The sequence below is a fragment of the Xyrauchen texanus genome, chromosome 25 (genome assembly GCF_025860055.1).
Source record: "Xyrauchen texanus isolate HMW12.3.18 chromosome 25, RBS_HiC_50CHRs, whole genome shotgun sequence".
Taxonomy (NCBI): Eukaryota; Metazoa; Chordata; class Actinopteri; order Cypriniformes; family Catostomidae; genus Xyrauchen; species Xyrauchen texanus.
In genome coordinates, this window is record NC_068300.1 from 23,446,391 (window position 1) to 23,463,213 (window position 16,823).

A 16,823-nucleotide genomic window follows, 5' to 3' on the forward strand; every position below is an offset into this window, starting at 1 on the left:
CCAATTTTAAAATACTTTCTCCTATTCCAGTTTAATATATAGACAACTATAAGGAAGCCATTCGTAGGACGACTTCCTTCAAAAATGTAAACAATGTGGCTCTGTGGCACTATCAAGACATTGCTCTGTTCGTTTGAGCTTCCCGACCAGCCCAATACTGCAACATTGGCTCAGCCAATGGTGTGAGTTAGGGGCCGGACTGTCTGTTGTTTTTTCAACCAATTGCAGATGGGAGAGTGTGACGATAGTAGCGAAGAAATGATACACTTTATCATGAGAAGTTCCATTAGAAAGCAACACAAAAAGTATGTTGTTGGTTAAAGCAGAAGAACCGATAGGAATTTGTGTAGAACAGTCAATTCGTAGAATTTATTTCTGTGTTTTAAACATCTCGTTTCAGACAGTTTAAAACGTTTTTTTTTTTTCTTTTCTTTTTTCAAAAGAATTTAAGAAAAAACATTTTAGCATCATTTTTTTACATGTGAATAAAAATCTCCTGAATTGATCTTATTTTTGTTTTTACCATGTCTTTGAAGACGAGTATAACTCTAGCCTGAAGGAGAAACTGCCCCTCATTATCGGCTCGGCTGCTGCCGGCGTTGTTTTTCTCATCGCTGTGGTTGTGCTCATTATCGTCTGTAATCGGTGAGTCTGTTAGTAATCATGATCTGGAATAAACAGAACAAATGTTTGTTTAGAAAAGACATATCTTCAAAAAGTTTTGAGTTTTTGCACTACTGACCTTTTAAATATTTTTATTTTTTTTTGTCTGTGACTCATCAGTAGAGGCAGTGATAGGACAGAATCTGAATTCACTGACAAGCTCCAACATTACACCAGTGGTCACAGTGAGTAACCATTTACTGACTGATTTATCCACCCACAGACAGTAAACATGTCAGCACAATAGATCGAACTGACTAATATTTCCTAACAAGACACTCAAGTCATGAAACGAGACTAGCAGGCTGCTGCACAACACGTATAAACATACATTTTAAACCATAACATGACACCTGATTGCACCAGTAACAATTTGAAGATATTTATCATAAGGTATTGTGCTTTGAACTGCATTGTAATGGAACGGGTCTATCTGGCATTGGTAAAATATGCACAAAAGCTTGTTTACCCAGCATCTACAAAGAGATAGAAAGCATAATTAATTTCTGTTATATGTCCTCTCACTGAAGGAACATCACTTGCCTTGTACATGATCTGAATACTCCCAGTGTATTATTTAGTTGTTTGCTATGTACATTTGCACATACAGTATCATGCATTATGTGCCATAGGAGTCAGTGCCATGTATGTTAAATCGATAAAAGGCCTGTTTCATACCGAAATCCAAAGCAGTACATACCTAAACCGCACTGGAACTGAAACAGCTCGCATTATACTTTGAGACAGACAGTGTTTCTGTTGAGTAACCAAAATGATTTCTGGTATACCACATTGATTATTTTGTCTTATAATGACCATAAATTATAAAATGGTTTTTGGAAGTGGGCAAATGGGAATCATTACAACCTTGATCATCATAAAAACTCATTTACAAGTGGGGTCACATTTATATCCAAATGGTAATTAATCTGCATGTAACAGAAAGCAACCCCCCCAACTTATAGCTATAAACTGCATTTGGAACTTAAATCAAGGCAGACAGTATTTTTCTTTTTTAAAGTTTGCTTTATTATTTTATCCTGCTTCATAAAAGCCTGATATAAAATACCGGAATCATATGATCTGCATGATTAGCAGTTCTGTAACAGTTCTCCTGCATGAATTTTCTGCCAATGCGGTTGGAACACTGTACTAAAATACTATTAACAGTGTTTCCTGCAGCACATTTCAGCAGCAGTGCTGCCCTCTACTGGGTCTACAATTTAAATGGTTCTGGTATTGTCCAATTCCCAAAAGAATTACTCATATGAGCCAGTTCCAGTGAAAAAAATACAGCACTTCTGGTATTGTCCAGTAGAGTATTAATCTTATACTGATGTGTAAGTTATGAATGTCCAACTCTAAATTAAACTCTAAGCTTGAAGTACAACATTAGACAAAAGTACATGGTCTAAACTGTCTCTGGAACTGTTACTGCTATATCATGACTCATGTTACTTTAAAGCTGTGATACTTTAATCAAGCAGTGCAGTTACTGACTGCATTAATTGTCTGCAATGTGTTGCGTCTGGTAAACTATCCGACAAATGCAACTGTCACAATGTACTAAAATATTTATCTGTTTCTCAACCAAACCTGTCATATCACTTCTGAAGACATTGATTTAAACACTGGAGTCATATGGAATCCATAAACATATGGATTACTTTAATGCTGACATATGTGATATTTGGAGCTTCAAAATTGTGGCACCTATTCACTTGCATTGTATGGACCAAAAGAGCTGAGAACTTCTAAAAATCGTAATTTGTGTTCTACTGAAGAAAGAAAGTCATACATATACGGGATGGTATATGGGTATCTATCTCTTTCCCTTTAAGAGGAATTTGAATCCCAATCTTCAAGATTCCCAAACCTACTTTTGACCAGTTGTATTTTCAGGGAGAGGTTCTCTGATATCATGACTGTATACATCAACCATTACGTCGGTGTGTTAATGCATAATAATAAAATGCAAAAAAGCATAATAATAAAAAAGAAATTGTGAAAAGTGGTGCATTGTTTCTGCCCATTATACTTGCATTTAATATAAGGGCAAACATTAGAGCTGAATACTCAATTATTTTTGTGAAGTAAATGTATTAAATAAGCTTCAGAGATTTGTGTGCTTATCATCTGTATCAGTTTAGTGAACGTGTGCTTGTATTTATGCGTGAAGTTTAAAAAACTTGTTTTAGCACAGCGTTTAATTGACAGGTATAACTTTCACCCTAGAACTCATTTGTAAAAAAAAAAAAGTTAAAAAAGGAAAAGCTTACAGTACGTTCTCCAGATCTCCGTTGATTAACACTGAAGATGGCGGGCTAGCCCAACACATGGCAAATTAGTTAGATTAAATAGCTTTCACGCAACAGACTTATATAATTATGGAATTTCTCAAATAATATCTACTGTTGTCTTGTTTAATGGACATAGTTTACCCAACATGGCATTTTACCCAACAGCGCCATGCAGAGACACCACTGATTACAATATAGTGCACCTACTGTATTTTTGTTACATAAACTGCAGCTCCTGTTTCTCCTTCCAAGTGTCTCCAGGAGCGAAGATCTACATTGATCCTTTCACGTACGAGGACCCCAATGAGGCAGTGCGGGAGTTTGCCAAAGAATTAGATGTGTCCTGTGTGAAGATTGAGCAAGTTATTGGTGCAGGTGAAAATCACTGTTCACATCGCAATTGTAGATTTAATACAACTATAACACTGCAGTATAATATATCCGATTACTAAAGTGCTGAATTGCAGTTCAACCAACCACTTTTGCTTCTCAACTGGCTACTCAACTGCATTTAAGCAAATCAACTGTTAATAATCAAACTTATGCATTTAGCAAACCAAGCCTGCAGCTTTTTGTGTTCACACCTTTAATTATTTTAAAAGAGCAACAAACCTTTAGTAAACCAGGCTGTCAATTTCATTATTTTCAGCTAAATGAATTACATTACATAATTTCATTATGCTCAATTTCCACATCAACTGGTCTGTAATATGGGATAACTTTGTATTCTTCTTTTAGGTGAGTTTGGAGAGGTATGTAGTGGTAACCTCAGGCTTCCTGGGAAACGGGAGATTCTGGTGGCCATTAAGACTCTAAAATCAGGCTACACTGAGAAACAGCGGCGAGATTTCCTGAGTGAAGCCAGCATCATGGGTCAGTTTGACCATCCTAATATCATTCACCTCGAAGGAGTGGTGACCAAGAACACCCCAGTTATGATCATCACTGAATTCATGGAGAATGGATCACTGGACTCCTTCCTTCGGGTGCGTTTCATTGTCTGAGCAAGGAAATAAAGACAACAACATTTATTGGCTGCATGTGCCAGTTGAAGCTAAAGTGTGTAATCAGGGTTGGGCTGTAACAGAACACATGTAAAGGCATTATGTGTTCAGAATACAAAAATGAATTATCAGTATTCAGCCCCCGTTATGTTTTCAAGCACCTGTATTCAGAATACAGTTACTTCATTAAAAATTGGATTAGAATACTTTTAGAATACTTCTCTCACAATGACCAAAAATAAGAAATACTTGTCAATCAAGTGAGAAACTTTTTTTCCTGAATAATCCGGATGCGCACTGTGCACTTGTCCTCTCGCTGTCTCTTCTTCTGAGAAGCTGCAGTGTTGCCAGGTTTTTAATGCAAATTGGGCTACTTTGAAAACACAATTGCGGGTTGTATTTTTTGGTATACATTAAAAATGGAATACGGTCCCCAAATGCTTTGATAGTATACACTAGATAATGAAAATACAACATATTAGTCATGTATAATGATTCCTTGATTGAATATCTGGCAACTGCACCGGAATGTTGTTGTATTAATCAGCGTGCTGTCAGATGTGCACCAGAATCAATACAGCCAAATTTAGATACAAATATTACATTAGAGTTCATGATACATTGTTTCCTGCGATAGTAATTGCTGTGTAAATATATTTATTTAACATATCATATGAAGTGATTCACAAAAAATCTAAAATTGACAATATCAAAGGAGTAAAAGTATTAAAGCATACAAAAAAGTGTCAGTAATACAAGAAGTAGAAATAATAAAAAGGCCTAAATATGGAAGCAAGCCTAGTTAAAATAATGTATATACTGCACTACACTGTTGTCACAGGACCTCACTATGTTGCATATTTAATTTCTGCAAGTGGCATCCACATATCATATCAGAAAAATGGTTAATTTGAATTTCGTATACAATTTACTGTCAAAATGTATTAATCTTTTTCAGTCCAAACAAATAATGGGTTAAGAAGAAAAATTGTTATAAACTTGAAAAATGTCATTCTGAACATTAACAAACAACCCTGTTGGTAGCCACAATGTCATAGCTAGGGGTTTTTGTTTCTTGGAGACACAGGCAGCATTTTTCTTGTTGGAAAGTGGACGAGATATTATAGTTCACTGCAAACTGGCTTCTGTTTGCCTTTGCCTTCCATAAAGAAAAACATAAGTGTCCAACTCCCATGTCTAATATAAAGAAATCAAGGTAGTGCTAAGTTCAAATAGCTCAGTGTTTAGAGTCACTTTCAGATAAGATAAGGACATATCACATATAATTATTTGTATTCAGAAAATTTTCTTGGACTCTGAATACGTAACTTTTTTATGTGATGTATAGAAATACATTGCTAAATACATTTAAGAGATTATTTAGTATTCAGCCCAACCCTTTGCAATTTATGTGCTGATAGCATCACCAAAGGAAACTTCATAATAATGACTGTTTTTACACAGATTTCCCAAAAGCTACCCCCATCTGGCTTTGGGCAGAAAAATAGATAGTCCTGCCCCAAACTCACAGACAGTCTGAGACAGTCAATTTGCGCATCTTATCACATGGCTCGTTGTACACGACACCACGGAGACTCCCAGCATGTTGAGGCTCATGCTACTCTCCGCGTTCCACGCACAACTTAGCACGTGCCCCATTGAGAGCGAGAACCACTAAGCGTGACCCCGAGGAGGTTACCCCATGTGACTCTACCCTACCTAGCAACTGGGACAATTTGGTTGCTAAGGAGACCTGGCTGGAGTCACTCAGCACACCCTGGATTTGAACTCACGACTCCAGGGGTGGTAGTCAGCGTCAATACTCGCTGAGCTACACAGGCCCCCTTTTTTAATGATTTTAATGTAATTTTATTATTATTATTATTTAAATGCTAACTTACTTTTTTCTATTCTGTACATTTAGATATGACATCCAAATTAAAAATAACATATGGTATAAATTATTAATTATAATATATTTATACGGTTCTGTTGAAGGCTTGATTTTGACTGGTTGACAGACATTCTAAGGTGTGCAATTATTTTCCTGTAAATGCCCTGCTTTGATGAAGTTTCAGGTCTTGACCACATAACGGTTCAATATCACTTTATTATTACAGTTACTTCAAAGAGCAGTACAGGCTACCACAGCAAAAATAACTATAAAACTTTGGCTAAGATAATCGGATAAGAACGACAATGCCTATAATATCTTCATTTTATTTCAATTTCAGTTGAAACGTGCCCTTGCTCTCTCTCACTCCGCTCTTGTCTCATCCACACACACACACACACACACACACACACACACACACACACACACACACACACACACACACACACACACACACACACACACATGTTGTATTTCCATGTTATGGGGACTTTCCATAGACATAATGGTTTTTATACTGTACAAACTTTATATTCTATCCCCTAACCCTACCCCTAAACCTAACCCTCACAGAAAACATTCTGCATTTTTACATTTTCAAAAAACATAATTTAGTATGATTTATAAGCTGTTTTCCTCATGGGGACCGACAAAATGTCCCCACAAGGTCAAAAATTTCGGGTTTTACTATCCTTATGGGGACATTTGGTCCCCACAAAGTGATAAATACACGCTCACACACACACGTTGTGTAGCAACAGGAAAGCTATAATCAAAAATGGCGACACTGAGAAATATACGAAGACTTACTGCACATCTTTGCGATTTGAAGCAATATTTGATGACGAGTGCTGCAAGCACGGGTAATTCAACACAAATGCATCTTTCTTTCTCTTGCTTTCGCTCATGTGTACACACAAATGTTCTACCTTGTTACTTCAGTAAGTGCTGCTGTAAAGCAGTGAAAGCATCGTAATCCTCCGTTACTAGTTCAAAAGTGACATTTTCAAACTAGAATCAAGATGCTGAATCTGTAGCAGAAGAAAATTGTTCCACTCACAAGAGCGTTTACGGATGAAAACCATAAAATGTCTTGAGATAAAACCCTGAACGATGTGTTGTGGTAACCATGGTATAAGCAGAATAATTGACTCTGGCCTTTTGAATTATTGAAAACAAATGCACCTGAGGTGTAACTCCTCTCGCGCGTCGTGGCCGCATTACTACCTCGGGTTTGCATTATTTTTCAATAATTCAACTGTCTAGTCTGTCATCAGTTATTACTTACATAATTCAACAGTCCGTCATCAATTATTACTCACATAAATATTTAACCATAATGTAGATTTTACCTATAGCCGACAATTTCTCAAAATCCACTTAATTTCAGCTGATGTCTCACAATGTATGAAGGCACTTGTTCTTGGGCTGCTGTTAGTTAACCCGGGATCCCATTAGGCTTGGCCCATATGTGTCTGACTGGAGGCACAGCTGGACAGAAGAGTCTGAAAGACCAGATGCTATGCCACAAGACTGCAACATGAGCTCATAGAACAATGATGTTGTTTTACTGCTAGAAAGCTTAGTATTTGGACGCTTAAGCTACAAATAAAAACGTATAAATGCTATTGCACTTGATAGGCATTTATTTTAAAAATAGCACAAGCACACTTTTAAATGTAAGCATTTCACCAATAGAAGTTTGTTAGGGTTAAAACTATAAAATAATATAGATATTGTTCAAAATTAAGACAAAGTATTGTGCCAATTTCTGGCTGTCATATATTAGTGTAGCATGTTCATAGTTATTGTGATGAACTAGTACACATGTGGTTACTCTGTTAAGACACTTGTGTGAACTTGAGGGGAACTGACTAAATACATCCACTAAAAATATTAAACAAAGTTCTGACAGAGGCTGTAGCATTTTGAAGTGTAGCTTAAGTGTTCAAATACTTTTAAAGGCCACTGTATGTGCACCTCTCATATACATAGAATTTTATATAACTAGTTTGTATATATCTATTCTTTTTTTGCCCTGTTAGCAAAATGATGGCCAGTTCACAGTGATTCAGTTGGTGGGCATGCTGCGTGGCATTGCAGCGGGCGTGAAGTACCTCTGTGACATGAACTACGTACATCGTGATCTGGCTGCCCGCAACATTCTGGTCAATAGCAATCTAGTCTGTAAAGTATCTGACTTCGGGCTTTCCCGATTTTTGGAAGATGACACATCAGATCCTACATACACAAGTGCCCTGGTGAGTCTGTGCCTCAGCATTTTCAATTGAGTTGTTTAGCCATGATGACAATTTGCCAGGTTCCCTTAGGAATTTCCAATACTTTTTTGAATAGAAGTTTTAGATTTGTTAACAAAATCAAGTCTGTTATTGACATTACTTGAAGAGACATTCAGTTTGAGTTATGAGCGTGTAATTTATGGACAAAACTTCTCTTAAAATAATGTTAACCACAGACCCTATTTTACTCTATAAATTTAAAACCGCTATTCTAAAAACCTGTTTGTAAGTTCCAGAGGGAACCCATGACATGAAAATGCTAATTCTATGCCTGATTTTATGACTATAATCTGAACAAATCTATACATGATTTGACCTAGTGTATGCCATTTGGCCAGGGAAATAGTCTTGCTTAATACCCCTATAAATGCTTTGTGTTTTCAATTCATGTCCATTCAAACTGTATTCTTTATCCACACAGGGAGGGAAAATTCCAATACGATGGACTGCTCCTGAGGCCATCCAGTACAGGAAGTTTACCTCCTCCAGTGATGTATGGAGCTATGGGATCGTAATGTGGGAGGTCGTGTCCTATGGAGAGAGACCTTACTGGGACATGAGTAATCAAGATGTATGGATGTTTTACTTATATGATTACTTGTTCATACTGAGTTGTAAAAATATTGTAAAATCATAGTCTTGATAAAGCTCATTGTAAGAGATGTGTACCAACTTCTGGATAAGGATGACCCCTAGTGGACAAATGATATCAACAAAAGCTAGCTGCAGGTTCATACAAGAATATGAAGCAGGATTGTAAAGTCTGAGAGCACATTTAAATCTGAAATTCAAAATCTAATTTAAAATGGAAAAACCAAATTTTTAGAATTTTGAAACATTTTAAACAGAGGAAAGTTATTAATTAATTTGAAATAAGAAATATTTAAGATTCTGCTCTGTTTTTGGACTAATCAGTTAAGTGACATTTAACTTGCTAACTTTTGTTCTATGTACAAAAGGTCAGATTTCCTTACTTCCCAATTCTGTTATAACATGGATTATCAGGTTTTGCTCTTATGGAGACCATGCCTTTCCATGTATATGCTGTCATTAAAGCTCAAGTAGGGAATATCAAATACTAAGAAATTATCAAATTCATATACATTTTTCATGTACATTTTTGCACTGATAATATAATATGTAATAAAAAATCTTTTGAATTAGAAAAATGCTAAATAGTATTTTTCACTAGTGGTCTCAGAAATGTTGGACCACAATGCATTCATCAAACTTATAGTTTAGTGTTATGTTTAGTTGTCACTTGGTAATGCTAGGCATAACATGTTTAATTAGGAATTTCACTCCACTTCTGTTTTCACCACTCAAGGTCATAAATGCCATAGAGCAGGATTATAGGTTACCTCCTCCTATGGACTGCCCAAGTGCACTGCACCAACTAATGTTGGACTGCTGGCAGAAGGACCGAAACAACCGCCCAAAATTTGGTCAGATTGTAAATACTCTGGATAAAATGATCCGTAATCCAAGTACCCTGAAGGCCACTACCCCACTCTCTTCTGGGTAAGACATTTTATTCTGGGGTGAAATCAAGAATATTCAGCACAGACCAGGGACAAAAAGAATTGTGAGCAGTGTCATTAATCTGAATCTTGTAATCTAAGAAATAATAATCAATATGGTCAGAATTCAGAACAGTCTTATTTTAGGGATAATTCACACAAAAATGAAACTTCTCTCATCATTAACTCACCCTCATGTCATCCCAGATGTGTATGACTTTCTTCTGCTGAACACAAACAAAGATTTTAGAAGAATATCCCAGCTCTGAGGGCCATACAATGCAAGTGAATGGTGAACAAAACTTTGAAGCTCCAAAAAGGAGATAAAGTCAGCATAAAAAGTAATCCATAAGACCCTAGTGGTATAAATTCTTCTGAAGTGATCCAGTTGGTTTTGGATGACTACAGACCAAAATGTAACTCCTTTTTCAGTCTCAAGGCACGGTCATGATTTCAAGCTCAATTACACTTCCTAGTGTTTGACACATGCACAGAGCACTAGATGGTGCTATATGAATTGTAATCGAGCTTGAAATCATGATCACCAAGGAGATGCTGTCAAGATGATAAGTGAAAAAGGATTTACATTTTGGTCACCCAAAACCAACCTGATCGCTTCAGACGACATTGACTAAAGTCACTGAAGTCTGATGATTACTTTTATGCTGAATTATTATTTTTTTTTTAGCTTTTTTGGAGCTTCAATGGCCTGGCCACCATTCACTTTCATGGTATGGGCCTACAGAGCTGAGATATTCTTCTAAAAATCTTTGTTGTGTTCAGCAGAAGAAAGAAAATCATACATATCTGGGATGGTAATAAATGATGAGAACATTTTCATTTTAGGGTGAACTAACCCTTTAATAAGTGTTCAGTGTGGCATATAGTCTATTAGTAAAGAACGTTATACTATATTTTAATAGAGGAAAAAGTTCAAAGGTTTCATGATAGGTCTATAACAAGCTTTCATATCTCCAGAATACACTTATTGATATAATATGATATTAGTCAGATCTTAAGTGATGCTGTTTCTGTTGGTGCTATATAGCGTACATCTACCTCTGCTGGACCGCAGCACACCAGACTTCTCCAGCTTCGGCACAGTGGATGAGTGGCTAGATGCCATCAAAATGGGACAGTACAAGGAGAACTTTGCCAATGAAGACCTCACCACCTTTGAAGCCGTGTCTCAAATGACTATGGAGTATGATTTCACTGTCTTACTGCACTCTCTCACCATATTCATATTGCTCATTTTTATTATTATGTTACAGCACCAGATGCTGTAGGCACCGGAAAATATTACTGTAAATGAGATCTGCTTGTCTGCTTACATCACATTGTTTGGGTTTGACATTATGCAGTTGATCCTTTAATTCAGTGGCTTCTTTAACCACGTGCGACCCCACGTACACATGCGTGAACGTTGTATTTTGGCTTCGCTATTTGCAACACATAATTTGTATTCACTTAAATCGACTGATGTCAGTTCAGAAGACTCTGGGCTGTCAGTAAAGGGATAAATATTCAACGTCATGTGACAAAACAACATGGCATCGATCACAGTGGAGTTTGTCTTTGGGAGAAGCACCAACAAAACTACATCTGGAAAGAAACCTAATTAAGTTTTTATATCAAAACCTATTTTAGTCAAAAGATTAGAGTTCCATCCATTATGCCATTTTTTAAATTTGAGTGATTTTTTTGCGAAACAACATTCTGCTATACACAATGTACACTTGTGTGCTTTAGCAGATTTTCTCCTTAGAAATCCTAAATTCACTGTGCATTATCACATTTAGAATAAATGGATTCATCCAAAAGCTGAAAAATGTTTCTTTCAGAGGCTTTATATGGAGTTAGGATCAGGGTTGCCAGATGCCAACAAGGTTTTCCAGCCCAAAACCTCGTAAAAAAACGCGAGAATGCACAAAAAAAACGCCCAAATTTGTTTTGGCTTGTTTCTCGCTATGGTTTCTCGTTCAAACACATGATAGTAAATTTTTATCCACCCGCCCAAACCCATTTTTGCCTGCGAAAAAGATTGCAAAACTGCCCAATTGGGCGGGAAACCACCCAGTCTGGCAACCCTGGTTAGGATGAAAATAAATCCATTTCAAACCGTTCTAAAACCAGTGCTGACAGACAGCACACTGGAGGTTATGTCATTCACTAAATAGGGAGCATGGGAGCATCCTATAACTCTCTATGCAGCTAAGTGGACCACTCAACATATTAGGCAGACATGGTAATCAGAACATAAATGCAGAATTTTGTATGTATAATTTTATGGTTGGCTGTGATTGAATGATGCTGGCTACTATTTTGAATCCAAATTTATTATGCTAATTTCAGATGTAATGTCTGTAACATCACAACATTAATAACTAACACTCCTGGAAACAATAAACATTTTCATAAAAAAAAAAATCTTTAGCTTGATATTATATAAAATTTCACAATTTAGTCCATCTGTCCACAAACTTTTTTGTTTGTTTGCTTGCATTTTTATTTGGTGCTACTAGTTACAAATCAAAAAAGGAAATGGTAAATGCACACAGCAGTCTGGTCTTAGGAGGTTAAGTTGGACATAAAGTGGCTACAATGTACCAAAGTTGTTTTTTATTGTACAAAAGTAAAAAAAAAAAACATATATATAGCTCCTTAAAAAACAAAACATGAAATGTATTAATATTACCACAGCCTGTATAGGTTTAACACTATGCAAAATAAGTGTTTGGTTTTTAAATATCTCTTTTGATATTTTTGGTTTCATGCACTTGGCAGCCAATTATTCACTGCATAATAATATTCACTCTTTCTTTTCTTATAGTGATATCCTGAGGGTGGGAGTCAGTCTAGCCGGTCACCAGAAGAAGATTCTTAACAGTGTGCAGATGATGCGAGCCCAGATGAACCAGATCCAGTCCGTGGAGGTTTGACTCTTAGGAGTAGAGGATGGGACCAGCCTGTGCACGCTGGACCCTTAAACTGGTCCTCCTTTTAGAAAGACACCCCCCTCAGCAAGCCCTGTGTCCAGAGCTCAGCAGTAGTCACTTTCTCAGGGGATGGTCGTGAACAGTTTTCCAAAAGGGAATGATGTACCCAGAAAGGAACATCCCTACAGGGCCTTCTTGTACACTATCTACACTCCATAAACCACCAGCACACTGTAGGCAAGCTGAAGCCTTTCCAATGGCATATGATTTCTTTGCAATCAACAGTTATACATAAATGTAATTCAGGCTGCATTTACATGCAAGTTTACGGTATTATCCAGTATTATCTGTGACTTTGCAGTATTTCAAATAAAGCATGTATTACTAGCAAATTAAGAAAGAGAAAAAAAGAAATATATATATATATACACATTTGAAGTCAGATGTTTACCTACACGTTAGCCAAATATATTTAAACTCAGTTTTTCAAAAATTTTCTGACATTTAATCATAGAAAACATTCCCTGTATTAGGTCAGTTATAATCACTACTTTATTTTAAGAATGTGAAATGTCAGAGAGAATTATTTATTTCAGCTTATTTCTTTCATCACATTCCCAGTGGGTCAGACGTTAACAAACACTTTTTAGTATTTGGTAGTATTTCGTTTAAATTATTTTACTTTTTGGGTAGCCTTCCACAAGCTTCTCACAATAATTTTGGCCCATTCCTCTAGACAGAACTGGTGTAACTGAGTCAGGTTTGTAGGCCTCCTTGCTCACATGCTTTTTCAATTCTGCCCACAAATTCAGATTCAGGTCAGGGCTTTGTGATGGCCACATCAATACCTTGATTTTGTTCTCCTTAAGCAATGTTGCCAAAACTTTAGAAGTATGCTTGGGGTCATTGTCCATTTGGAAGACCCATCTGCGAACAAATTTTAACTTCCTGACTGATGTCTTGAAATGCTGCTTCAATATATCCACATAATTTTCCTTCCTCAAGTGCACAAGTCCCTCCTGCAGCAAAGCACCCCAGAATATGATGCTGCCACCACCATGCTTCACGTTTGGGATGGTGTATTTTGGCTTGCAAGCCTCACCCTTTTTACTCCAAACATAACAATGGTCATTATGGCCAAAAAGTTACATTCCCCATCTCTCTCTTGAGCACCGAATATACCTCTGATCTATGAAAAAAGGCCAATGAGTAGTTGGCGGACAGAATTTGCATGTTCCGCCCCCGTAAATACGGGTATAAAGGCGGGGAAATGCATCCGTTTCATTCAGAAATTTTCTTCGGAGCCGATGGTCATGCATGCAGCACACCTGTTCCTCTTACCTCTGGTCGATCTGATGTTGGATCCACGGCGCATATCAGTGGCTTTCTCCTTCTCTGCGCGGCAGTACAGTTTGCCCCTGGGTGCTTCGACAGCGCAAACTTAAAAGAGTGATTTTCTCTAAAAGAGTATTTTCCTCTAGAAGAGCAATACACAGCGGCATTGAACGTCCTTTTCAGGACATGTTTTTATAAAGATGCCCTTCTGCCACTGTGTAGTTCCTGGATGCGGTAGAGTGCTCTCCGCTTCAGATGGCCACAGGCGCTGTATCGTGTGTCTGGGATCACACCGAGGCAGCGTTTGTGGATGGTTCATGTTCTCACTGCGAGAACATGACCATGGCAACGTTGCAGTCGCGGCTTTCCTTCAACCGAAGAAACGCCACTCCAGCGTCGCTCCTTCTTCCCACGGGATTGAGGACGACGCGGCTGGCGATGGAGGCGATCCGGGGATGGCAGCTGGCGCGGTTTCGCCGGGTACGTCCCCGCAAACCTCCCGCCCCTCGGCACACTTGTTGACTTCCGTCCGGGCTCGAGGCAACTGCGGCTCACTTCACAGCCAGCCTGCCTATCCTCTTGAGCCCCCTGAGCTGGATGAGCTCACCGCTGCATCAGAGAGCGGTCCGGCGTCTGAAGCGGATGACTTGTCTTGGTGGCCGCCTTCGGGCCAGCACACCCAGGCTTAGGCTGACGCCCAGATGTCTGACATGCTTGCACGGGCCGCCGCCAGCATGGGACTGGACTGGAAACCTCCGTCCTCCCCACAGCCGTCGCGGCTGGATGATTGGTTCCTGGGGTCTGCGCGCCGCTCACAGCCATGCCCTTGCCCTCCTGCAAGTCCACCAGGCCAAGGCACTTAAAGATCTGCACGAGGGTAGTCCTGATCCCAACGTGCCGCACGAACTGCACTCAGTGACCACCCTCGCCTTCAGGGCCACGAAGGCCACAGCGCAGTCACTCGGGCAGGCGATGGCCACACTTGTGGTTCAGGAACGTCATCTATGGCTGAACTTGATTGAGATGCGTGAGACGGACAAGACACGCTTCCTCGACGGCCCTGTCTCCCAGTTCGGCCTCTTCGGTGACACCGTCGAGGACTTCGCCCAGCAGTTCTCCACGGTGAGAAAGCAGACGGAGGCCATTTCATATATCCTTGCCCCGCCGCAACCCTGACGCCATGGGCCAAGCCCCGTCTGCTCGCCGAGGGCATCCTCCTGCGGCTAGAAAACGTGCTCCGCATCAAACCGGGCCCAGCTCTCAGCCCCAGCGTCGAGCACCCCGCAGGAAGCGCATGCCCCCTGTCTCACGGACCCCCTTGAGGACCCGGACCCGGACACCTCCTTAGCAGACATCTGCAGAGCAGCGGGTTGGGCAACACCTAATACCTTTGCAAGATTCTACAATCTCAGGGTAGAGTCAGTCTCGTCACGTTTTTTCTTTTGTACGAGCCGGTAGAACTTGGTAACACGCTGACAGATTGACCTGGTGAATTGCTTGCACCTAGCACCCTTTCCCTCTGCTGAGGTAATACCGCAATTCGGCGGAGGAATTTGACCGACCCAATCCACTGCGGGTACTCAAATATACCCTGTACTGGAATAGGTGCTCCACAGGTTAGGGCTCCTACGTGGACGTTCCGCCTGTGTGCATTTTCCGCGGTACGGTCTCCTTACGAGTGGACCCGTGTCTCCCTTGGGCAGTTCCCGCTACCCCCCGGTCGCCGTGTCAGTAGCAACTTTTTTTTTTTTTTTTTTTTATATATATATGTAATTTTAGTCTTTTTTAGGGTGACTTTTAACATCTGTCCTGGGACTGCAGACGAAAAATATTTCTGGCATATTGGCAGCAATGTTAATTAATATGCACTGTCCCTGTAATAATAAATAAATAAAATAAAAAAAATACAAAATAAAAACTCCTCCCCCCGAAGAGGCGGGATCTACCACCGCGCCACTTCCCACATGTGACCTAAAAACCCATGTGGTGTATTTTGCCACTTTTACCTCCTGGGTGGGTGTGGTCTCCGCAGGGTCTTTTCCCCCTGAAAGAATAGGAAACTTCCCACGATGTGTGTAAGGGCCCCAGCCATTTTGCTCTATACGAGAAACATAGAGAGAAAAGAGGCCGGTCTAGGCTCGGCCCGTTCCCAGGTTGGCAAGCATCGCCTTGTTCCCTGTCTAGGATAACTATAAGGGTTCCGACAACTTTCTGGGGCATTGGGGAAGGGTACGTGCAGTATGATACAGCTGGTTGTTTTGACACGTCAAGTACCTGCCCTCTCCTGTGTCAGCAGTACAAGTACATGGCTAGCGCATGGCGTGATTTAAATTGGACCCCTAGTTTCGCTTCTTCGACACAATGTCGAAGTGAGCGACAGACGGGGAATGTCTAGGTTACGGATGTAACCTCCATTCCCTGATGGAGGGAACGAGACGTTGTGTCCTCCCGGCCACGTCGCTGAGCCGAGCCACTGTTGTGGCCGGACCATTTCCAGCTCCTCAGAAAAATCCTAAATGAAACAGATGCATTTCCTCGCCTTTATACACGTATGTCCGGGGGCGGGGTATGCAAATTCGGTCTTTTTTCATAGATCAGAGGTATATTCGGAGCTCAAGAGAGACCCCTAGTGTCGCTTCTTCGACACAACGTCTCGTTCCTGCCATCAGAGAACGGAGGTTACGTCCGTAACCTAGACGTTTTTGTTTCTTCAGACCAGAGGAAGTTTCCCCAAAAAGATCTTTGTCCCATGTGCAAATTGTAGTCTGGCTTTTTTATGGCAGTTTTGGAGTAGTGGCTTCTTCCTTGCTGAGCAGCCTTTCAGGTTATGTTGATATAAGACTCGTTTTACTGTGGATATAGATACTT

The 16,823-nt window shown here is 39.6% G+C and overlaps 1 protein-coding gene across 1 annotated transcript in view; it reads left to right on the forward strand.

Annotated features, from left to right (window-relative positions):
* Positions 1-12,623, forward strand: part of LOC127618668 (ephrin type-B receptor 2-like) — a 118,211-nt gene extending 105,588 nt beyond the window's left edge. The window contains exons 8-16 of the mRNA XM_052091255.1: positions 537-645; positions 784-848; positions 3,216-3,338; positions 3,702-3,949; positions 7,907-8,122; positions 8,583-8,732; positions 9,489-9,682; positions 10,730-10,885; positions 12,515-12,623. Coding sequence (XP_051947215.1) covers positions 537-645; positions 784-848; positions 3,216-3,338; positions 3,702-3,949; positions 7,907-8,122; positions 8,583-8,732; positions 9,489-9,682; positions 10,730-10,885; positions 12,515-12,623 — 1,370 coding nt within the window. The remainder of the gene's footprint in view (positions 1-536; positions 646-783; positions 849-3,215; positions 3,339-3,701; positions 3,950-7,906; positions 8,123-8,582; positions 8,733-9,488; positions 9,683-10,729; positions 10,886-12,514) is intronic.
* Positions 12,624-16,823: the final 4,200 nt, after the last annotated feature.